We start from the raw sequence: 25,419 nt of genomic DNA, 5'->3' as shown, positions 1-25,419 counted from the left end.
CTTGATTGAATCCACCTTTCCCACTGCTTTCTTCACCGTCCTCGAATATGACAAATGGATTTCCTAAATGAATCTCTATGTTTAAAAAACGCAGTCCAAAAATAAATGCATTATTGGACCAGACCTTGTCTTCACAAAAACATCTCTCGCCCTTCTTCCTTCTCTTTCTCAGCAACAACAGAAAAACCACTGAAACCCTCTGCACACCACCCATAGTCCATCTTGATTGGCCCTAACGATCAGACACCCTTGACGTAAACAGAAACTGTCCCAACATATTTCAAGTAACAGTACATAGTAATTTAACCAACTTAGGCCCAACAGTGAAGGCTGTAGTAAAATGTAGAGTTTATGTAAATTAAACAAATCTGATTAAATGTTTATAATGTGTACAAAATATTCATCCACATTATTACATAAATCATATTTCTCAATACATGTTTTAACAGGGTATTACACAACCTTCATAGATTTCAACACCAAACTGCATTATGACATCTGGGGAATTCACCATCATATAGGTTTTGTACCTTTATATCCCATGCTGACACACATCCATTAGGATTAGTTCATTTACATTAGTCATTCTGATAAACATTCACACCAGAAATAATACTTAAGTAGGGTACTTACTTGTTGTGAGGGTTGTTAACACCAGTTTACTTTGCTTTTCATTTTCCAGCACAGTGCAGACAGTGACAGAGTATTCAGTGCCAGGTTTCAGGCCACAGAGAGTGATGCTGTGTGAAGATGTGGTAGTGATGTGTGGTTCTGTCCCTGAACAGCGGTAGGAGATCTGGTAATGATGCTTGGTTTGGTCCAATCCTGGTGGCTGGTTCCAGCTAACCGCAGCTGATGTGGTGTCCACTGAGTCAACAGTCAGCTGGTCTGGAGCAGGAAGTACTAGGGGAAAATACATTATTGTCAAGGCTATAGTTTAACTCTAGAAATATATTACAGGAGGAAAAGGCCAGCTTGCAATTACTTTTGATATGGAAAGAAACAAGCTAAAAAAATTATTTGAAGTCACACAACAACAACAACAAAAATTCTGCAGTGTTTAAAATCCAATAACAAGGTGTGGATACCAAAAGTTGTTTTCAATTTAAACTTATTTCAGAAGAAATATGTAATTATTTAAGAAAGTGCAAAGGTGCCATTATATTTGGCAGCACCTTTATATCAATTAAAAGAATGCTGTGATAAATCCTCTGCACAATAACAATAATATTATAATTTTAAACAATTTTATGGAATTGTAAGGTATTTCAAGGCACATTATCTTTATACTGTAGATGCCGTTGTCTAATAAGGAGAGGGGTGCACGACACAGACAAAAGATTAACGCAGATCCAGTTGCTAGGGAGGAAAGACAAGCCAGAAGAAAAGCAAGGTATTGTTTTCATGGTTTCATGCTACTGTCAGCAACAGAATAGGATATAATAGGATATAAAGCTGGGGGGATAACGCTTAACATTAAGCTGCACTATTACACTGTAGTTCATGTTTTATTGCCCTGCAGTTAAGGTATAACTGATGGACTATATTAGTTAACATAATATTACACACACACACACAATTATGGATTAAAAATTGATCATTAATTATATTAGTTAATACCTGCTTCACATTTGGGGCACTTTATGAAAAATCGAGACTGTACAAGTTTGAATTGAAGTAGTTTGATGGGCATTTTATGTAGCTATTTTGTGTAGGTATCTTGAAATTGCATTTGTGTACCTGCACTGAATAGAAATGTACCAGTTACAGTGTAACAATGCACAACTACAACATTAACTATCCTGTAATAATCGTGTAATAATGCAACTTAATGCAACGTAAAGTGTTGCCACAGGCTCAAATTATAGTAAAGTGATTATTATTAACATTAGCAATGAAATAGTAACAAAACATGTTGATAGAGAAAGGGAGAGGGAGTTGATTTAACTTTTAAACTTTGATTAAGTGTTATCATTGTATACCCTACTATTAATAGACTACTAATAACATAACTAGTACTGCTATATAAATAATTGTTGCTACTATAGGCTATATTAGATAGACATGTAGGATACACTTACATGTACAACGCTTTATATGCATATCCACTTCATCACATGCATTATTTGATTTGAGCATTGAGGACCAGCATTGAATACTGTTTTACTTAACAAGTCAACCACTTTAACAGTGTTTGCCACCAGAAAGCAATGATGATGGTACATGCTACTTGATTCTAATATCTTATAGTGAATATTTAGGCATTATAAATGCACTTACAGGGCATTATATGTGTATGCATCATAGAAAGTGTTACTGGATATTTCCTTTGTGTTGCAGAAGATCTCTCCAAATTGGACCAAACATAAATGACCATATATCTGATCTCATAAATGACCATATCGGATCTCAAATTACCATCTATGATCTGATCTCATAAATTACCTGATCTGATCTCATAATAGCTCCCTTTGGATGATGTCATTGAGCAGCTATTTCTTACAACCTTCTTTTTAATTACAGATTGTAGAAATTACGTTTTCACATATATAGACACTGGAATAGTGCTGGAGATAATGAATATGAGGATGAAAAGTGGTGGAATTTCCCTTTAAATGTCTCAATGGTTTTGCAGCTCATATCTGAATTCACCTTTAGATGCATGCTTCCATTCCTGTGATTAATTGGGCATACTTTTCCTCATCTTAACACTGTTGTCTAAACACACAGATGAACACAACATTTAAGATGCAATCTTTGAAGTTCAGTTTTCTCCTCTAGCACTTTATCAGGAGGTGAAACAGCAGAGGGCATGTCATGTTTATCACAGTAAATGGGCAGAATATTTGACCTTTATTTAACTAGGCAAGTCAGTTAAGAACAAATTCTTATTTTCAATGACAGCCTAGGAACAGTGGGTTAACTGCCTTGTTCAGGGGCAGAACGACAGATTTGTACCTTGTCAGCTCGGGATTTAATCCTGCAACCTTTCGGTTACTAGTCCAACGCTCTAACCACTAGGCTACGCTGCCGCCCCAATAACTAATCTCAATGTAATTAAGGTGCAGTGAATCAGTATTATTACCATTCATGTTTGAATGGAGAGGCAATGGGAAAAGCAAGCAACAAAGACAACGCTTCACACAGGTGAATTCTTGCGTGTAAAATATTCTCGCTCATTGAATTCTTAAAATACAGTCTAGTGATAAAATGAGCAAAATACACTAGATATACAAAAGTATGTGGACACCCCTTCAAATTAGTGGATTTGGCTATTTCAGCCACACCCATTGCTGACAGGTGTATAAAATCAAGCACATAGCCATGCAATCTCCATATACATACATTGGCAGTAGAATGACCTTACCGAAGAGCTCAGTGACTTTCAATGTGGCATCGTCATAGGATGCCACCTTTCCAACAAGTTAGTTCGTAAAATTTCTGCCCTGCTAGTGCTGCCTCGGTCAACTGTAAGTGCTGCTATTGTGAAGTGGAAAAGTTTAGGAGCAACAATGGCTCAGCCGCGAAGTGGTAGGACACTCACTACCGAGTTCCAAACTGCCTCTGTACGCACAATAGCTGTTCGTTGGGAGTTTCATGAAATGTGTTTCCATAGCTGAACAGTCGCACACAAGCCTAAGATCACCATGTGCAATGTCAAGCGTCGGCTGGAGTGGTGTAAAGCCCGCCGTCAATGGACTCTGGAACAGTGGAAACACGTTCTCTGGAGTGATGAATTACGCTTCACCATCTGGCAGTAAGACGGACGAATCTGGGTTTTGCAGATGCTAGGAGAACGCTACCTGCCCCAATGCATCGTGCCGACTGTAATGTTTGGTGGAGGAGGAAAAATGGTCTGGGGCTGTTTTCATGGTTCAGGCCCCTTAGTTCCAGTAGTGGGAAATCTTAACGCTAGAGCTCACAATGACGTTCTAGACAATTCTGTGCTTCCAACTTTGTGGCAACAGTTTGGGGAAGGCCCTTTCCTGCTTCAGGATGACAATGTCCCCTTTCCATAAGTGAGGTCCATAAAGAAATGGTTTGTCGAGATCTTGTGGAAGAACTTGACTGGCCTGAACTTGACTGGCCTGCACAGAGCCATGACCTCAACCCCATCGAACACCTTTGGGATGAATTGGAAAGCGAACCGTGAGCTAGGCCTAATTGCCCAACATCAGGACACGACCTCACGAATTCTCTTGTGGCTGAATGGAAGCAGGTCCCCGCAGCAATGTTCCAACATCTAGTGGAAAGCCTCCCTAGAAGAGTGGAGGCTCTTATAGCAGCAAAACAGGGACCAACTCCATATTAATGCCAATGATTTTGGAATGAAATGTTCGATAAGCAGGTGTCCATATACATTTGGTCATGTAGTGTATATAATACATACATTTGTTTAAGTTAATGATGAATGCAAAAGAGAACCTGATCATTCGGAACTCATTGAACTCATGTTCAAAGGGAAGTTTACTGATGTATGTAACGCTGCATTTAAATTCCTAGTCTACTTGCGAAAACTAAAAAGTTATTTTAGCCAAATATAAAAAGTAGGCAACAACACCAGCCTTGTTTAAGGCACAGGCCTATGATATGATGGAAAACATGTTTTATCCCAGACCATTATTGTCCTTGTTTTATTCTCCTTATATCCTCTTGATACATTCATTCAATTATATTTTATGTGTAAAGGCTAATAAGCATACTGTCCTCCTTCACGTCACACACAGGTGAGGCGACGGGCGTTTTCCTTGTCACGAAGACATAACAAACGTTAGACTTTGACCCTGTTGCAACGTCTGTTGTCATGGTTACCCTACTGCTACAGCAAATAGACAGTGCAAAATACATTTCTCCTGTGGAATGCCCTGCTTTTATTCCGTCACACACAACCCAAACTATTTTCTGTCATAACTTAATGACTTTGTTATAAGTTTCTTTTCCAGTAATAATGAATACAAACATTAATGAACTTAACATTGTTTAGAAAGTTGCTTTTAGTTGCCTGGCTTGCTGGATTGACATATATTATACTGAACAAACATATAAATGCAGCATGCAAAAATTTCAAAGATTTTACTGAGATAGCTTTAAAAATGTAGGGGTGTGAATCAGAAATCCAGTCCGTATCTGGTCTGACAACCATTTGCCTCATGCAGCCAACACATCTCCTTCACATAGAGTTGATCAGGCTGTTGATTGTGGCCTGTGCAATGTTGTCCCACTCCTCTTCAATGGTTGTGCGAAGTTACTGGATATTGGTGGGAACTGGAACACGCTGTCGTACATGTCGACCCAGAGCATCCCAAACATGCTCACTGGGTGACATGTCTGGTGAGTATGCAGGCCAACTGGGACATTTTCAGCTTCCAGGAATTGTGTTCAGATCCTTGTGACATGGGGACGTGCATTATCATGATGAAACATGAGGTGATGGTGGCGGATAAATGGCACGACAACGGGAATCAGAATCTCATCAGTGTATCTCTGTGCATTCAAAATGGCATTGATAAAATGCAATGGTGTTCGTTGTCCATAGCTTATGCCTGCCCATACCATAACCCCACCGCCACCATGCATATTTTGTTCACAACGTTGACATCAGCAAGCCGTTCTCCCACACAAAACCTACACGCTGTCTGCCATCTGCCCGGTACAGTTGAAACCGGGATTCATCCGTGAAGAGCACACTTCTCCAGTGTGCCTGTGGCCATCGAAGGTGAGCATTTGCCCACTGAAGTCAATTACGACGGCGAACTGCAGTTAGGTCAAGACCCTGGTGAGGACGATGTGCACGAGGATGAGCTTCCCTGAGATGGTTTATGAAAGAAATGATTTGGTTGTGCAAACCCACACGTGGTCTGTGGTTGTGAGGCTGGGTTGGACGGACTGCCAAATTCTCTAAAACAACGTTGTAGGCGTCTTGTAGTAAAGAAATGAACATTCAATTATCTGGCAACAGCTCTGGTGGACATTGCTGCAGTCAATGTGCCAAATGCACACTCCCTCAAAACTTGAGACGTCTGTGGGATTATTGTTGTTTGACACAACTGTACATTTTCGAGTGTCCTTTTATTGTCCATAGCACACTATACATGTTGCATTTATATTTTTGTTCAGTGTAAATTCATTTAAAAAAAACAGCAGTTTTTGTGTTTTATACTTTTTCATAACGGCAAGGACAAGTTTAATGTCATATGACAATATAATGTTCATCATGTCACTGCGAAAATTGGCTACAGACATGTCGATAGACAAACTGTAAAACAGCCTATACTTATAACCTTTAAATAGTTTAGAAATGCTTGTTAATAAAACATTTATGGCAGTGTTACCAAATCATACGTTATTGAAAGTGGAGTATGTCGTGGTAAACATTTACATTTTAGTCATTTAGCAGACATGAGGTGTAAGGGCAATGAATGGAGCTGGTATGAAAAACTTTAACAGGAGACAATACCTTGTGATGTTTCCGTGTTTCTTCCTGAGAATCCCTCCTCTGGTTTCGACTCATCTCTGACTTGTTTCAGTCGCTTTTCCTCTTCAAAGTTCTATAAAAAGTAGAATTCACAGGTTAACATGTTTAATACATTATGATGTTGAGTCTACAACTCCAGGTCTGTTGAGAATAAAGCACAACAGGTTCAGAATTAGGGATATTTAATGCACACTAAGGGTACAGTCAGACTGATCGCATGAACATGGCTGAAATCGTATAGAACATACATCCTTGTTAGTTTTTGTGTGTCAAAAGTATTACTCAAGTCAAATATTTTCTGATGCCTGACGAGTTGCATACATTAAAATACGGAGCGTTTGTTTGCTTTTTTGTTGTTTTACAATCGTCTCCGTTGTCATTCATCCAGCAACAGATAACTCCCATGAAAAAAAGCAGAAGTTCCACACAAAATCCCAATGTGTCTACATTGATAACGTCACATCATAGGGGATAGACCATACATTTGGAAAAAGTTACTTTACCTTTTTTACATGAAAATGTTCTATGTTGAGCCCAAACTCTAGTGGATTACGTGCTACCAACCCGTTTTTGGAAAAATAAAGTAATGTGTTGGCAAGCTGTATTTCCATGGCAATATCCAAACGTCCACTAGGGGCAACGTGCGTGCCTGTTACCATCTAGTACAGGGGTTTTCAAACCTTTCCTCGTGACCCCCAGATGTTTCACAATTTTGCTGTAGAACTGAACTAGCTCACTGATTCATCTAACCAAGGGCTTGATGATTAGTTGACAAGTTGAATCAGGTGTGCTAGTTCTGGAATAGTTCAAATCCATGGAACGGCTGGGGGTCCAAGAGGAGAGGTTTGACCACCTCTGATCTAGTAAGCTCGTGACAAGCCAGGGTGGTTAGGATGGGTGTGAGGATGGGCTAAAACTGCAAGCTACAGCTCTGAGCATTGTGGGTTCAATCCTAGTGCTAGGCACAACTTTATTTATACATATACAGTATATCACAAAAGTGAGTACACCCCTCACATTTTTGTAAATATTTGAGTATATCTTTTCATGTGACAACACGGAAGAAATGACACTTTGCTACAATGTAAAGTAGTGAGTGTACAGCTTGTATAACAGTGTACATTTGCTGTCCCCTCAAAATAACTCAACACACAGCCATTAAAACTTCTTGAGAATACAGGGGGTGCTGTTTTCGCATTAGCATAATTTGCTCTACAGATTAAACTGCCTCTTATTCAATTATTGCTCTTACTATATGCATATAAATAATACCATTGGAAAGAAAACAATCTCTAGTTTCTAAAACCGTTTCAATTTTGTCTCTGAGTGATACATTAGTCATTTCACAGCACTTTCCATGACCAAGAACATAAAAGCAAGATGTGTTATGCTGGCTTCAAAGCTCTGCCTATATATGGTCGTGCCCCCTATGACCCGAAACACAACTCATTGGCCTTCCTCTGGGTGACAAGAGGACGTCAGAGGAAAAATTTCTTGTCTATCTGGGACTGACGTGAAATGAGAGCTAAATCTTTGGCGTGACCGACAACTTCCGGTTCTCTATAGCATGCGAATTGGAGCTACGTTTGTCTTCTGTTGTACGGCCATTATTATCTCCGTCTCGAAGTTTGTTTGATACATGTGACCAGATCATCGTAATGTATGTTTTTTCAATATAGTTTAATCAGATTATTTGAATTTTTTCGGGAGTTTTGAGGTGTTCCGTTGTCTGATTTTATTATCGTTTGAGAAATCCGTGCCACTCGACCGGTACCTGTGCTAAATGGAGTGGGAAAGGAACAATTCTGAACGGAACCAACGACTCATCTTGACAAAGGACACTTTGATCAACATTCTGATGAAAGATCAGCCATAGTAAGACCCAATTTACGATGTTATATCATATCTGTTGTGCATGTGAACTGGCCGTGGGCCCCTAGCCGAATCTGCCTGGTATAGCTATGCTAATTTAGCGCTACATTTTGTTTTCGTTATAAAACATTTAATAAATCTGAAATATTGTTTGGATTCACCAGATGTTGGGCTTTCAATATCTGTACGCTGTGTATTTTTCTGAAATGTTTTAAGATGAGTAATTCGTTATATGACGTTGGTCTCTGTAATTGTTCTGGCTGGGTCAGCACTATTTCAGATTGCAGCTGCAATGTAGAACTGTGATTTATACCTGAAAAATGCACATTTTTCCCCAAAAAAACTATGCTATACCATAAATATGTTATCAGACTGTCATCTTATGAAGTTGTTTCTTGGTTAGTGGCTATATATATTTTTATTTAGTCGAATTAGTGATAGCTACTGACGCAGGAAAATACTGTTGGGAGTAAAAAAATCGTGTCCTTTGCTAACGTGGTTAGCTAATAGATTTACATATTGTGTCTTCCCTGTAAAACATTTTAAAAATCTGAAATGGTGTCTTTATTCACAAGATCTGTATCTTTCATCTGGTGTCTTGGACTTGTGATTTAATGATATTTAGATGCTACAATTTACTTGTGACGCTATGCTAGCTATGCTACTCAGTGGGGGGGGGGAGTGGGGGGTGCTCCCGGATCAGGGTTGGTGACTCGTGAAAGGTTAATGTCTAAACCGCTGGCAACAAAAGTGAGTACACCCCTAAGTGAAAATGTCCAAATTGTGCCCAAAGTGTCAAGATTTATGTTAGAGGGACATGTCACATGAAAAGATATACCCAAATATTTACAAAAATGTGAGGGGTGTACTCACTTTTGTGATATACTGTATATATATATATCTATCACCCTATCCTAAACCATAAGCGGCAATCTGTGATTGCTACATCCACGTTTTTACTCTTAAATGAATGATATGTATCCACTTCCTCGTGAGCTTAGTTCAACATTGGAACCTCGTCAGAACCCATAATATACACTATTTTTACTTCATTAATTGTAAACAAACACGATATAGGCTCAGGTTTCTGAATTTACCAAAACAGAGGTCAGCAGATGCTTTGTTATTTCAACTGCTGATTGGCCCTTTAAAAAGGTTAAGGTACAATATATCCATGTTAAAACAGCAGCCATAACATCACCAAACAGTCCATGATAACCGATTCAACTTTTATAGTGTACCTAAAAGCAGTGCAACAATGTCACCTTTTTCCTCCAGATACAAATGTGCCAAAAAGACATCAAGGTTTTCTAGAATCTCTGAGTTACTCAACCATCCAACAGGAACAGGGTGTACTGGGCTTTCCTCGTGCTCTCAAGGAAGATAATAGTCAACAGTGAGAGACACAGGCAGGAGATCACTACCGGTTTCTGGACTTCTCATAGCGGGAGAAGTATGGTTTCAACATGTTGACATGACACAGCCAGGTTCTTTTCCCTGCGCTCCGGCCTGAAGTCATCGCTAACGGAACCAGGACATGGTCACTCACATCGAAAGTGTGGGTTCAGGGCTTTCGATCATACCAAACTTTCACTTCTGTTTGCGCCTTCTCCAGATTCTTACTGGCAAATTCAGAGGAGCGGAGAAATCTGTATTGAAAAGCGTAAACGTGTTCCAACAAATTTGTTTTTGTTTTTGAGGTGTTGTCCTCTCTTTCAGCAAGATCAAAGGACCTCTGACATGATGTCCAAACATGAGCTCATTCAGACTGAAACTCCCACGCTGTAAATAGCACAAGAGGGACTCCTTCATCCCTGTCTTTCTCAAACTCAAAGTAGTAAGCTCTCAATGTATACTTCAAAGTCTTATTAACTCTCTCAAGAACACCTTTAGACTCTGGGTGGTAGACACTAGAGGGGCAATGGGTAACACCCAACTGCTGTAGCACTTGCTGGAAGACCTTCAACATGAAATTCAAATCATGGTCTGATAAGGGCCTTATTAACATTACTGGGAGCCGTGATTTTCCTCCATGGAATGGTCTCATGGAAACGAGTGGCAGCACATGATGGTTAAGAGAAACTGGTTAGCACTCTTTGCTTTGGGCAAAGGACCAACACAGTCCACCAGAACCCTGCTGAAAAGTTTGTCAAAATCAGGAATAGCGTACAAAGGTGCAACCAAAACAGCTTGATTTGGTTTACCCATCCGCTGGCAAATGTAACAGGCTTTACAGTATGCCACAGCATCTTGTTACAGACCAGGCCAGAAGAAGTTATGCAAGATACGGTCAGACATACGTCTGCCATACAACCATTGTGAGCAAACCTTTTTTGGGAAAACCAAAGGGAGTGAGGTGTCTAGGTCATGTGAACAAGGAGCTATTGAAATTATAAGTCAGAAATGGAAGGTAAAATTAATAAATGAAGTTCAAAGAAATTGAATCATTTTTGAGAACTCCACAGGGTAGGGGCATACAACCCGTTGAACTTTCCAAAGTTGGTTTGAGGAGTTTAGGTCACATGGTCAAGGAGCTATTGAATTTTAAGTGATTTATATATACGTTTGGACATACCTACTCATTCAGCTTTGCACACTCTTGGCATTCTCTCAACTAGCTTTACCTGGAATGCTTTTCCAACAGTCTGAGCATTTGTTCCCACATATGCTGAGCTTTTGTTGGCTGTTTTCCCTTCCCTCTGTGGTCCAACTAATCCCAAACCATCTCAATTGGGTTAAGGTTTGGAAGTTGTGGAGGCCAGGTAATCTGATGCAGCACTTCATCAATCTCCATCTTGGTCAAATAGCCCTTACACAGCCTGGTGGTGTGTTGGGTCATTGTCCTGTTGAAAACAAGTGATAGTCCATCTAAGCGCAAACCAGATGGGATGGTGTATAGCTGCAGAATGCTGTGGTAGCCATGCTGGTTAAGTATGCCTTGAAATCTAAATAAATCACAGACAGTGTCACCAGCAAATTACCCCCACACCATCACACCTCCTCCTCCGTGAATCACGGTGGGAACCACACATGCGGAGATCATTCGTTCACCTACTCTGCGTCTCACAAAGACACGGCGGTTGGAACCAAAAATCTCAAATTTGGACCAAAGGACAGATTTCCACAGGTCTAATGTCCATTGCTCATGTTTCTTGGCCCAAGCAAGTCCCTTCTTCTTATTGGTGTCCTTTAGTAGTGGTTTCTTTGCAGAAATTCGACCATGAAGGCCTGATTCACACAGTCTCCTCTGAACAGTTGATGTTGAGATGTGTCTGTTACTTGAACTCTGTGAAGCATTTATTTGGGATGCAATTTCTGAGGCTTTTAACTCTAATGAACTTATCCTCTGCAGCAGAGGTAACTCTGTGTCTTCCTTTCCTGTGGCAGTCCTCTTGAGAGCCAGTTTCATCATAGCACTTGATAGTTTTTGCAACTGGACTTGAAATTTTCCAGATTGACTGGCCTTCATGTCTTGAAGTAATGATGGACTGTCGTTTCTCTTTGCTTATTTGATCTGTTCTTGCCATAATATGGACTTGGTATTTTATCAAATATCTTCTGTATACAACCCCTACCATGTCACAACAACTGATTGGCTCAAATGCAATAAGAAGGAAAGGCAAGGCACACCTGTTAATTGAAATACATTCCAGGCAAAGGGTTTGAATAATCTCAAATATAAGATATATTTTGATTTGTTGAACACTTTTAATGGTTACTACATGATTCCATATGTGTTACTTCATAGTTTTGATGTCTTCACTATTATTCTACAATGTAGAAAATAGTAAAAATAAAGAAAAACCTTTGAATGAGTAGGTATGTCCAAACTTTTGACTGGTACTGTACGTCCACCTCCTTTTCGTTGACAGGTGGGACAAGCCGGTTGTTCTGACCAAGATCAAACTCCGTTGAGGGTGCAGGATAGCCTGCCTGGATTCGGAGTGCTTCCAGATCCCATTCTCTTAATCGAATGGCTGCTCACGTTCTTCTTGTTTTTCATTGTGCTCAAACTCGTACTTTAGTTGCTCCAAAGTTGCCTTTAGCTCTAACTCCCTTATTTGTACATCTACGGGGGACTCTACCACATGAGGAACCTTTCCATTATCCTCCCTCTTTGGGAGGGATTTCCTCCTCCACTAAAGCAGTACCAATTAACTGACTACTGCTTTGGATCGGCATGTGCCACTTTGATGTCATAATGCCTTGCAATGACAAGCAGGAGTTTCAGGGGAGTTTATGAGGCTCTCGACCTTCACGTCTCCCAAGTTCGTACGGGAGTTGCAGCGATGGGACAAGACTGTAACTGCCAATTGGGGAGAAAAAATATATATATAGACGGTATATATATATATATATCCACAGTTGCTAATAGTTTCTGGTAGCTAGCTAGCTAGCTAGCTACTGGAGCTAGATTTATTGGTCCAGGGAGTAGGTTAGCTAGCCTCTAGCTTTGCCGGTAAAACTCCAATATCACTGCTGAACTTTGCATTCATCCGTTATCATTCAAATCCGTTGCAGAAGAGGGAGGAGGAGAGTGGATAGTCTTCGCTATGTCGTAGCTACTGTTAACTGTGCTGTGCTCCGTAGCAATTAGCACAAGGAGGAAGGTGAAGATGTTCACGCCCGATGAATCAATATTGATAAGGAGCCATAGATTTGTGTTCTGAGGGTGAAACTACACAAGCATTTCCACACTACGACAGGAATTAGGTCTAAACAAAGTACCACAGTATGAGTCATAATACCCATAAAGCCTAGCAGTCAAACACTTAAATTGTTCCAATAGTTTTTCACCATTCATTTTTCCCAAAGGGGATTTTAGAAACACTTCAAATAAGGGCTGTGTTTCGTGTAGGCTTACTCTGGCGTGACATTTTGATAACCATATAAATCTCTCTTGGACAAGGGGACTTTTATCGATATATTAGCCTCTATTTAGCCCCCCCCCACCCCCCCCCCAAATGCAAACGGTAGTTAGCTGCTAATGTGGCTTTCACATAGAACTACAAATGCCTTTCTTTTTGCATGACACTCACCAGTGCCATGATGATCTGGACAAGACTGACAAATCGAGGCATTAACAAACTAATGTTAGCTAAATCTAGTAATTAATTAATTGGCTAAATTTGTTTAAATGTATAATTATGTGAACTGTCTTGGGCATGTTTTAAAATTTACACAATACCTGTTATCTAGCTAGTTAGCTAGTTAGCAACAATAGCCTGGCTAGGCATTTAAATAAATAATTCATTAAAAAAATAGTTGACCTTTCTTTGGCTTTTATACAATAGAGGTCTAGCTTGCTAGTTAAAACCCCCTAGAGTCAAAATTACATTTAAAACAAATCCCCATCAAGTTTAATCCACTGCATCCATCAGTTTCGCACTTCCACATCTGCGCTGAAGGGTGGCAGAGTTAGAGCACTGTTTGTCAGACCATGAGACATCCCTAAGGGTTTGACCTACAAACTAATGTGACCCCACTGTGGAAAGGGGAGATTCTCCCGACTACATTGGTTAAAACATTTTTATGGAAGTATGAAGGTAGTTTTGTCCATACCCAAAAAAGGGGTTAAATGTGTAAAACAAATATATAGATCTATAAAACTTTGTTTCTTTGAAGTTTTTTTTTTACTGTCTTTTTTGCCATTTATGAATATGTTATTCAATGAATTTCTCTGGGCTATAGTAGTAAAGGAGAAATTCAATATCTTGTCAAATAATGACTTTGAACTAGCTAGCTAACTTACATGGTGAATCTAGACGTTCTTGAAAATGTTTGTTTGTGTCTACGGGGGAGGGTTTGTAGCCTACATTAAGTTCTACTTGACTTGTATCTACTCTAGCCCTTTCCAGTCTGCGCGGAATGTTCCACGTCTTGCTTGATCATGACCTGTGCATTAATTAATGAGTGTTAAACCATATATGACACATGATATATTTTGAAAGCTGAGATGACATACAATAGGATCCCATTAATCAAATTGTAATCAGTCAAGAAATATGTCACGATCGTTATAATGAGTAGACCAAGATGCAGCGTGGTATGTTTTCATCCTCTGTATTAGGTAGTGAACTCTAGTGAAAGAAAACAATAAATCCAAAACTCAACGGGAAGCTGCTATAGTGCTCACAGGCAACTATACTTAGTCAAGATCCCACAAAGCACAAAGGGGAAATGGCTGCCTAAATATGATCCCCAATCAGAGACAACGATAAACAGCTGCCTCTGATTGGAAACCATACCAGGCCAACATAGAAATATAATCACCTAGATGACCCAGCCTAGTCACACCCCGACCTAACCAACATAGAGAATAAAAGCTCTCTATGGTCAGGGCGTGACAAAATAACACCTGTGGAAATGTGTATTTTATATGAAAATCATTGCTTTTTACCTAACTGGCACTTTCTAATGAAGATAGAGAAAAACTACCTTCATTAGAAAGTGGCAGTTGTTTTGTAAGGACTGAAGATCTGAAATCAGAATAGAAATAACTTTTACTGTGAACAAGTTACAGCTGTTTTAGTGGCCTAAAATATTTGACACTTTCTTATCTGGATAGTATGTTAAAAACAAATCTTCACCAAAACAAATTACAAATAGCATTGTCTTAAATATGATAAGGAAAGACAAACAAGTCATATAATATCAAATAAACAAGAACTTTATTGAAAGAATGACGTTAGAGGAATACATTTTCTCCCTCTCTTCCAGTCAACTACAGAATCACTGATCATGTTTACATGCCCACAGTATTCCAGATAGTAGCTCATGTGCCTGTGTAATGTGTAATCTATGACACTGTTATGCAAGCAGACAGTATTTCAACCACATAAAATATGTACCCAAGACCAACTGAAGTCTTATCAGAAACGTGTTTCATTGTTTTCTCAGCTTTTAATTTCCGAAAAAACAGTCAACCTGATGACATTTGGACATTTTGCACAGCAGCAATCTTTCAACTGTTTTGGAGATTTTACGTTATCTCCCCGGTCCCTAAACAAAACCGACAACTTTACCCTTGTCAACTAGGTTACCTACGCATTCATTCTATCAATGTAGGACATTATTCTGGAGAGCACTACTTTATTTAGTCTTGTGGGGCAACAAATTATGACAGAAGAGAAGCTGCATGTACTGTACAGTGCATTTGGAAAGTATTCTGACCCCTTCACTTTTTCCAAATTTTGTTACGTTACAGCCTTATTCTAAAATTGATTAAAGTATTATTTTTTCTCTCATCAATCTGCACACAACACCCCATAATGAAATAGCAAAAACAGGTTTTTAGAAATGTTTGCTAATTTATTAAAAATAAAAAAAGTAAATATATAATTTACATAAGTATTCAGACCCTTTACTCAGAACTTTGTTGAAGCACCTTTGGCAGCGATTACAGCCTTGAGTCTTCTTGGGTATAACACTACAAGCATGGTATTTGGGGAGTTTCTCAGAGTACACGTCCTGTTAATCCGGCTGGCCCTGCGGCCTTGTGAATGTTGACCTGTTTAAAGGTCTTACTTACATCGGCTACGGAAAGTGTGATCACACAGTCGTCCGGAACAGCTGATGCTCTCATACATGTTTCAGTATTACTTGCCTCGTAATTTAGCTCGTCTGGTAGACTCGTGTCACTGGGCGGCTCGCGGCTGTGCTTCCCTTTGTAGTCTGTTATAGTGTGCAAGCCCTGCCACATCCGATGAGCGTCGTTAGCCAGTGTAGTATGATTCGATCTTAGCCCTGTATTGACGCTTTGCCTGTTTGATGGTTCGTCGGAGGGCATAGCATGATTTATAATAAGCTTCCGGGTTAGAGTCCCGCTCCTTGAAAGCGGCAGCTCTACCCTTTAGCTCAGTGCGAATGTTGCCTGTAATCCATGGCTTCTGGTTTGGGTATGTACAGTCACTGTGGGGATGACGTCATCGATGCACTTATTGACGAAGCCAGTGACTGATGTGGTGTACTCCTCAATGCCATCGGAAGAATCCCGGAATATATTCCAGTCTGTGCTAGCAAAACAGTCCTGTAGCTTAGCATCTGCTTCATCTGACCACTTTTTTATTGACCGAGTCACTGGTGCTTCCTAGTTTAATTTTTGCTTGTAAGCAGGAATCAAGAGGATAGAATTATGGTCAGATTTTCCAAATGGAGGGCGAGGGAGAGCTCTGTACGCGTCTCTGTGTATGGAGTAAAGGTGGTCTAGAGTTTTTTTCCCTCTGATTGCACATTTAACACGCCGGTAGAAATGAGGTAAAACAGATTTAAGTTTCCCTGTATTAAAGTCCCCGGCCACTAGGAGCACCGCCTCTGGATGACAATTTTCCTGTTTGTTTATGGCCTTATACAGCTCACTGAGTGAGGTCTTAGTGCCAGCATCGGTTTGTGGTGGTAAATAGACAGCTACGAAGAATATAGATGAAAACTCTTGGTAGATAGTGTGGTCTACAGCTTATCATGAGATACTCTACCTCAGGCGAGCAAAACCTTAAGACTTCCTTAGATATGTTTACAAATATACATAGACCGCCACCCCTTGTCTTACCAGAGGCTGCTGTTCTATCTAGCTGATACAGTGTAAAACCCGGCAGCTGTATGTTATTCATGTCGTCGTTCTACCACGACTCGGTGAAACATAAGATATTTTAGTTTTTAATGTACCGTTGGTAGGGTATACGTGCTTGTAGTTCATCCACTTCATTATCCAGCGATTGTACGTTGGCTAAGAGTACCGATGATCCTTACAAGGCACCCCGATCTCCTGCGATATCTCCGTCTCTTTCTCCTGCGAATGACGGGGAAGAGGGCCTTGTCTGGAGTAAATGCCTCTTGTCTGACTCATTAAAAAAAAATATTTGTCCAGTTTAAGGTGTGTAATCGCTGTTCTGATGTCCAGAAGCTCTTTTCGGTCCTAAGAGACAGTAGCAGCAACATTATGTACAAAATAAGTTACAAACAATGCGAAAAAACAAACAAAATAGCACAGTTGGTTAAGAGCCCATAAAACGGCAGCCATCCCCTCTGGCGCCATTAGAACCTTAACCCATTTTCCCCATGCTGCTTCCTTCACTTGTTCTTCTCCAGATTTGATAACAATCAAAAACAAGTTTTAAAAGTGTTGCGATGTACAGTTTTTTAGGCTTGTGCGGTATCCAGATTTTCATACCGTCATACCATTTCTATACCATCCAGGGAAATAAGGTATTACCGGAAGTGCACACAAGGGGCAATTAGCATTTTCCAATCTGAGATTAAATAGAGACGGATATATTGATAAAAGTAATCTCGTCCGAAAGAGATTTACATGGTTATCAAAACGTCATGCCAGGGAAAGCCTACATGAAACACAGACCTTATTTGAAGTGGTTCTTATAATCCCCTATAGGAAAAATTGATGGTGAAAAAACTATTGGAACAATTTCCGTGTTTGACCGCTAGGTTTTAAGGGAATTATGATGCGTCCACTGAGCCAGCTCTGCCTCTGTAATTTTATTTTGGCTTCCACACAAAATGACTTCTTTACTTATTTTTTTGTGATGAATGATTGATACTGGAGCTCCGACATTCTGATGCAGTTTTCAAAGCACTACTGATTCAATATAATATACTGATGGTTATATCAAAGTAACAATACCATGTGATTGTCACGATCGTGTGGAGGATTGACGGACCAATACGCAGCACTTGGAAAATAAGCCATCTCCTTTTTATTTACGAAGACGGCACACGAAACAAAAACACTTAAACACTAAACAAAACAAGAAAACGATCGTGAAGCTAAAACAACGATGTGCACACACTGGCTACAAACGTATCACATAGACATGTCAATCAGCTCATCCAGGGAAAGAGCGGTGTCCCGACATGCTAGCTCCCTGCGGACGTCCTCCCGGAGACTACACCGGTAGTGATCAATAAGGGCCCTGTCGTTCCACCCAGATCCTGCAGCCAGGGTCCGGAACTCCAGCGCGTAATCCTGGGCGCTCCTCTTCTCCTGCCTAAGGTGGAACAGTCGTTCTCCCGCCGCTCGGCCCTCTGGAGGATGGTCAAATACGGCCCGAAAACGGCGGGTGAACTCTGGGTAGTGCTCCTTCGCTGAGTCTGGGCCATTCCAGACTGCGTTCGCCCACTCCAGAGCACGACCCGTGAGGCAGGAGACGAGGACACTCACCCTCTCCGCTCCCGAGGGAGTGGGTCTTACGGTGGCAAGGTACAGCTCCAGTTGGAGTAGGAACCCCTGGCACCCCGCCGCCGATCCATCATAATCCCTCGGGAGTGTCAGATGGAGAGCGCTGGAGCCGAGGGATGGAGAGTCCTGGGCTGGAGGAGCCGAAGGTGGAGAGAGGAAACCACTCCTCTCCCATCGATCCATACGTTCCATTATTGACTCCATCGCTGATCCAATACGGTGGATAACCGTGGTGTGATGGAACACCTGTTCCTCCATTGATGGGAGAGGGTTGGCCGCTGCTCCTGCTGACTCCATATTTCTTTTAGGTGCGGGATTCTGTAAGGCCTGGGTGTCGGAGTGGAAGTCAAGCGCAGGCAACAGCAGGTGCAATAACCAAATGTTCTTTAATGAACATGCAGAAAACTAGGCCACCCAACTAACACACTGGGTGACCACTTAAACAACCCCAGACACGGGGAATACAAAAACAGTACAGCAAACACGATGCACTGATCCTTTTCTCCCCCTCCCTATGTGTTTATTGGGCGCACCTGTTTTGTATGAGGGTTAATTAGTTGGGCTTATTTAATCAGCCGGCATACAGGTTTCTTTGTGCGGGATTGTTTGTTTGTAAGTGGTGGTGTTTGTTCCGTGCATCGTGTTTGCTGTACTGTTTTTGTATTCCCCGTGTCTGGGGTTGTTTAAGTGGTCACCCAGTGTGTTAGTTGGGTGGCCTAGTTTTCTGCATGTTCATTAAAGAACATTTGGTTATTGCACCTGCTGTTGCCTGCGCTTGACTTCCACTCCGACACCCAGGCCTTACAGTGATGAGGACGTTCGAAGCTTCAGACATCAGACAGGTGTCGTTACTCGGAACTGATGCACTGCGACATCTGCTGGTAGCTTTTTGTTTTAATCTAGATATTTTACCTTCTTAGCAGGTGGAAAGATCAACAAGGTCTCACCTTAGAATTAGACGTTCATCCATGTTTCACAAACAACACATTTCTAAATTGTTCCAAACGTCAAATTTCAAAGGGTTGAAGCTCAGGTCAAGTCAAGCCCTTAATTTTGGTTTTCGAGTCCTCAAGGCCGCTGGTTCGAACTAGATGACCAATATGCCGATGTGTCCTTCAGCAAGGCACATGACCCTATTTGCTCCTGTAAGTCACTTTGGATAAGAACGTCTGCTAAATGACTCAAATGTAAATCGGGTCCCACTCCTATCATTGCCCATATAAAAACATTTTTCAACTAATTAATCAAGGTCAGACCCTATAGGGTTCTGATTTATACCTGGTTATGTAACCAGATTAAGAAAAGCTCCGGGCCCCAGGGAAAACAATTTGCTCCACCTCTCTGGGACCTGTGGTGCCACCTCTGCATCGGGGCATCATCGGTCCCAAAAATAGTTGCATTCGGTTATGAAGACTATGTGGTAGTGGGGGGGGGGTGCACTTTGTAAAACATGTGGGTCCAAAATCACTGATGCATTGTAATTGTATTGAAATCGGCATTAAAAAAAACATTGACTTGACAACTCGAAACCCAAAATTAGGGACTTGTGACTTGACTCGACCTGAGCTGTGGAACTTGGGACTTTACTTGAGACTTGCCCATTATTACTTTGGACTTGAAGGTTAAGACTTGAGACTTGCTCAGGATTTGCAAAATTGTGACTTGGTTCCTTATCTGCAGTGTAGCAGTGCGCGCTTTGCATCGAGCTTTGTGCCTAGCCTGCGCAACCTGTATTTTCCTTGAATCTGATTGGTCAAGACACAGAACACAACGCTCAGAACCTGCAGCACTCCAATATTGTGAACGATGACACATTGAGTCATGCAGCTCAAGTCCTATTTAAGTCACGAGTCGTACAGTAGATGCTCAAGTCCTATTTAAGTCACGAGTCGTACAGTAGATGCTCAAGTCCTATTTATGTCACGAGTCGTACAGTAGATGCTCAAGTCCTATTTAAGTCACGAGTTGTACAGTAGATGCTCAAGTCCTAGTTAAGTCACGAGTCGTACAGTAGATGCTCAAGTCCTAGTTAAGTCACGAGTCATACAGTAGATGCTCAAGTCCTATTTAAGTCACGAGTCGTACAGTAGATGCTCAAGTCCTAGTTAAGTCACGAGTCGTACAGTAGATTCTCAAGTCCTAGTTAAGTCACGAGTCGTACAGTAGATGCTCAAGTCGAATGGCAAGTCACAAAATGAGCAACTCGAGTAGTACTCAAGTCCAAGTCACGTGACTCGAGTCCAAATCTCTGCCCATTTTTATGCTTCCCATCCTTAAAGTCTCCTTTTTTTGCATAATTTTACTTTCATTTTTGTACACCAGCTTCGAGCAGCTGAAAAATATGATATTTGTTGTTAAAACAAAGCTATTTCACAGCAGTTTAGATGGTACACTATACATTGCTTGCTAGGCCACATGAACGACTTCAAATGAGCAAAACTAAAATAACATAGCACATTACAGGAACATGCTTACCACTGAAGATGTCAATGATGTAAATGTGTCTTACCATCTCTGCCTCCTTCTCCTTGTCAATGTTTTCACCTAATACTTCCTCTGCTGGGGCTTTCTTGCCAAGGCGTACATCATCTCTGCAACATCGACTTCCCATGAGATGCCAGATGTTACTCTCTTGAGGGGTGCCCTGTTCCGAAGAGACACATGACATGTAAAACTTTTCAATTCGGGTGAGACGCAACACACATTCCTTCTGATCCTCAGAAGTACAAAAAATCTAAACAAGCCTGCCTTTCATGATCCTCACAGCTTTCACTTTACCCAGAACTCTCTCCACCATTTTGATATCTGAAATAGATTTAATCCGATCAGCTGCTCCTCATTAACAAACTGTACTCCTACAAGATAAGACATTCTCAGCGCTACTCTGCTCCGTTTTCCATTCTTTTGGACAATAGTCCAATTCTCCTTGATTCCACCACTATTAGATTCAAGATCCACATCAGCTTCCACCATCTTTTCATTGACCTTTGCTATTGAAAACTACATGTAGAAAAGTTGTGCTATTTGTATTTGAGCATAGTATTTGAGCATAGATGAGTTAGCTGACAAAGTTAAGAAAACGATGTGTGCGCTTCCATTGGGTAGAAGTCAGCGTGTTGTTGTGATTCTGGATGGCCAGATTACGAGCAAAAATGACAAACTTTCATGTGGAGAATCGTAAGTGACTAATTTCAGCTCGTTTCATCTTGTTATTGATACTATGTCTTATTTTGAGGGCTTTAGACACAGACATGCAATGCTAAAATTTGCTAGCTAACCAATAACTGTAATGATGTATTTGAGGGAAAACAAGTGCTTACTTTGCAAATGTATTTATGTTTTCAATAAACATTGGAGACCAAATATAGTTTACTTGTTGTCAACAATCTAAACCAACCCCGCCTGTTTGCCCCATGGTTTTACACAAGTCGGTTTTGTTGCTAAACAACCAACCCGTCTATATGATTGGCCATTCAAACACCACTATGCTCCCGCAAGCCACAACATCTCGAGCAGTACAGTTACTGACAGAACAATGAGACAGATATTTCACTGGACGTTTAAATGTGAAGCATCCGCTTGGCGTTTCCACTCACTGCCAAATATAGTAGTGAGAGGAAGCCCGTTGGCCGGAGGTGGGAAAAGATGGAAGGAGATGGATTTTAGCAGACATTCTGCACATTTGGGGTATAGATATGGGTATAAAATCAAATGAAATCAAATTGTATTAGTCACGTGCGCCAAATACAACAGGTGTAGACCTTACAGTGAAATGCTTACTTACAAGCCCCTAACCAACAATGCAGTAAAAAAATAAATAATAAGAAATAAAACAGCAGCAAAAACAGCAGCAGTAAAATAACAATAGAGAGGCTATATACCAGTACAGAGTCAATGTGCGGGGGCACGGTTACTCGAGGTAATTGAGGTAATGTGTACATGTAGGTAGAGTTATTAAAGTGACTATGCTTAGATAATAACAGAGAGTAGCAGCGGTGTAAAATGCAAATAGTCTGGGTAGCCATTTGATTAGATGTTCAGGAGTCTTATGGCTTGGGGGGGAGAAGCTGTTTAGAAGCCTCTTGGACCAAGACTTGGCGCTCCTGTACAGCTTGCCATGCGGTAGCAGAGAGAACACTCTATGACTAGGGTGGCTGGAGTCTTTGACAATTTTTAGGGACTTCCTCTGACACCGCCTTGTATATAGAGGTCCTGGATGGCAGGAAGCTTGGCCCCAGTGATGTACCGGGCCATACGCACTACCCTCTGTAGTGCCTTGCGGTCGGAGGCCGAGCAAAGGCAAAGGGTGGCTATTTGAAGAATCTCAAATATAAAATATATTTTGATTTGTTTAACACATTTTTGGTTACTACATGATTCCATGTCTGTTATTTCATAGTTTTCACTACTACTCTACAATGTAGAAAATAGTAAAAATAAAGAAAAATCCTTAAATGAGTCACTTTTGACTGGTACTGTATATACATACATATATAAATGTACATACACATATAGATACTTTAAAAATATATATTTTCCTTTATTATTTTGCCCTAACCCTTCCACCCCTCCCCTAATTGGAGGAAACAATTGAACAACACCACCTAATCTTCTACTTCCAGCTAATACATACAATATACATTTCACGGACACATTCTATTTTACAATACTTACATTTTGTTTTTAGTCCTGTCCTTCCTCTACCCTCAACCTCTCCCATCTATTTCTGATGTCCATCCAGTTTGATTTCTACTTGCCATATATTTTTAACTGTGCTGTTTCACATAAATTGTGAACCTATATACATTTTACACACAGAACATTTTACATTAGTTATCTTGTTGTTATTAGTCCCACCCTTTAGCTTAACTCACCCCCTCCCATCTATATCTTAACACCATCCAGCTTTGTAAAAAATGAATTGCATGTAGCCTTTACAAAAGTCATACTTCATTTTATGTCAATTTAGAAAGACAAAACAACCATTTATTGTATCAGGCCTGTGTCTTGTAATAGTGACTTTATAGACGTCCTTACCTGCCTGTTGAGTTGGGTATCTAGAGTTGTATGTCTGCAAGTGGAGATACAGCTGACGTTTAATAGCGATGTAGTTGTACTTCATGAAGTGATAGGTCACCCTTAGCTTGAAGGTTTCCCCTTTCTAGACAGTCAGGTGATTTCTTGTAAATCCCAGAGGTTGTTCCAGTCTGTCTAGTTCAGGTGCAGGAACAGTTGCCCCTCCCTCGCATGCCGCATTCCTCACCTGCAGCAACTTTAGGGATTCCTGTTTCTCTACTGTAAAAAGACTTCAACAGCCACAAGGATGTTGACAACCAAGGCAGCCGTGACTGTTGTTGTTTAACATAGCAGTCAACCGATTTCCTGTAGTCTCAAAATGATTCAACATTTTGTTTAATGTAATAAAGTTTTAATGTATTCTTCAAATGGAGAACATTTATTAAATCATATCAAAATAATGCCATTAAAATAAATTGACTCACCCACATACAGTGGGGTCCAGAATTAATGGATCCCTTGATAAAGATGAGCAGAAAATACTATTTAAAAAAATCATACAAATACTGAGCTATATTGTATGCAACAAAATATAGATATATATTTTATACTAATACAATTGCTCAGAGAAACAGGTTTTGTATAATTAACAAGTAATAAAGATAGGGGTCCAGATGATTAGATCCCTTGTACAGTGATGCAGGGCGAGACCCAGATGCAGACACCGGAGGCAGATGGTTAGAGTCTCTGATATTTATTAAGAAGCAGAACAGGAGAAACCAAGGATGTCGTCGAGGTAGACAAGGGGCAGGCAAGAGGCAGGTGGAGGACAAGCAGAAGTTCATAAAGCAGGTGAGAGTCCAAAAGGTATAGTGCGGCAGGCAGGCTCGAGGTCAGGGCAGGCTGAATGGTCAGGCAGGCGGGCACAATGTCAGGGCAGGCAAATTGTCAGAACCTAGGAGGACTAGAAAAACAGAGACTATGAAAAACAGGAGCACGGAAAAACACGCTGGTTGACTTGACAAGACGAACTGGCAGCAGACAAACAGAAAACACAGGTATAAATACACTGAGGAGAATGGGGAAGATGGGTGACACCTGGAAGGGGGTGGAGACAAGCACAAAGACAGGTGAAACAGATCAAGGTGTGACACCCTGTTTTCAATACTCTTATCACCCTCCCCTTGCAAGGATAACAACGCTGAGACCTAAAAAAAACTATATATATAAAAGAGATTGGAGAACACATTGGGAGGGAACTTGACCATTCCTCCATACAGAATCTTTCCAGATCCTGGACATCCTTCGTCCGTGCTTATGGACTGTCCTCTTCAATTCAAACCACAGGTTTTCAATGAGGTTCAAGTCTGGAGACTGAGATGGCTAAAATGTTGTGGCCCTAAAACTATAATATTTACACACCATCGAAAGTTGAGACTCACATGAACACGTACATGTCAGTTGTTTTACTCTTTGATGAACACAAGCCTCACAAGACTCATCTGAACCCGGTACCAATTAAAACAATTACTTTATTCCCCAAAAACTGGTTCAACCTTTAGAACCCAGTTCCTACATTTGAATATAAAAACGTATTTTTATCAAACAAAACTATGCTACATTTTATCTCTGGGACCCTCAGGATGACAAATCAGAGCAAGATTACTGAATGTAAGTACATGATTTATCTTCAGAGGTCAATGTATCAAGTGCATGACAAAAGTTTTTTGTTGTTGTTCACTCTCCTCGAACCATAGCTTGGTATTTTTTCACTGTAATAGCTACTGTAAATTGGACAGCACAGTTAGATTGACAGGGATTTAAGCTTTCTGCAAATATAAGACATGTCTATGTCCTGGAAAGT

At 40.6% G+C, this 25,419-nt stretch overlaps 1 protein-coding gene across 1 annotated transcript; it reads right to left on the bottom strand.

Annotated features, from left to right (window-relative positions):
* Window positions 1–514: 514 nt before the first annotated feature.
* Window positions 515–23,863, bottom strand: LOC129842095 (fibronectin-like). Its single transcript, XM_055910492.1, has 4 exons — window positions 23,577–23,863; window positions 21,049–21,183; window positions 6,458–6,548; window positions 515–903 (listed from the first exon to the last, which is right to left on the bottom strand). The coding sequence occupies exons 2-4, from the start codon at window positions 21,148–21,150 to the stop codon at window positions 617–619; spliced, it is 480 nt and encodes a 159-aa protein (XP_055766467.1). The 5' UTR covers window positions 21,151–21,183; window positions 23,577–23,863; the 3' UTR covers window positions 515–616.
* Window positions 23,864–25,419: the final 1,556 nt, after the last annotated feature.

Source organism: Salvelinus fontinalis, unplaced genomic scaffold (genome assembly GCF_029448725.1).
Source record: "Salvelinus fontinalis isolate EN_2023a unplaced genomic scaffold, ASM2944872v1 scaffold_0011, whole genome shotgun sequence".
In the NCBI taxonomy this organism is placed as follows: Eukaryota; Metazoa; Chordata; class Actinopteri; order Salmoniformes; family Salmonidae; genus Salvelinus; species Salvelinus fontinalis.
Note: the sequence above shows the minus strand (reverse complement) of the source record. Positions and strands in the feature narration are given on the sequence as shown.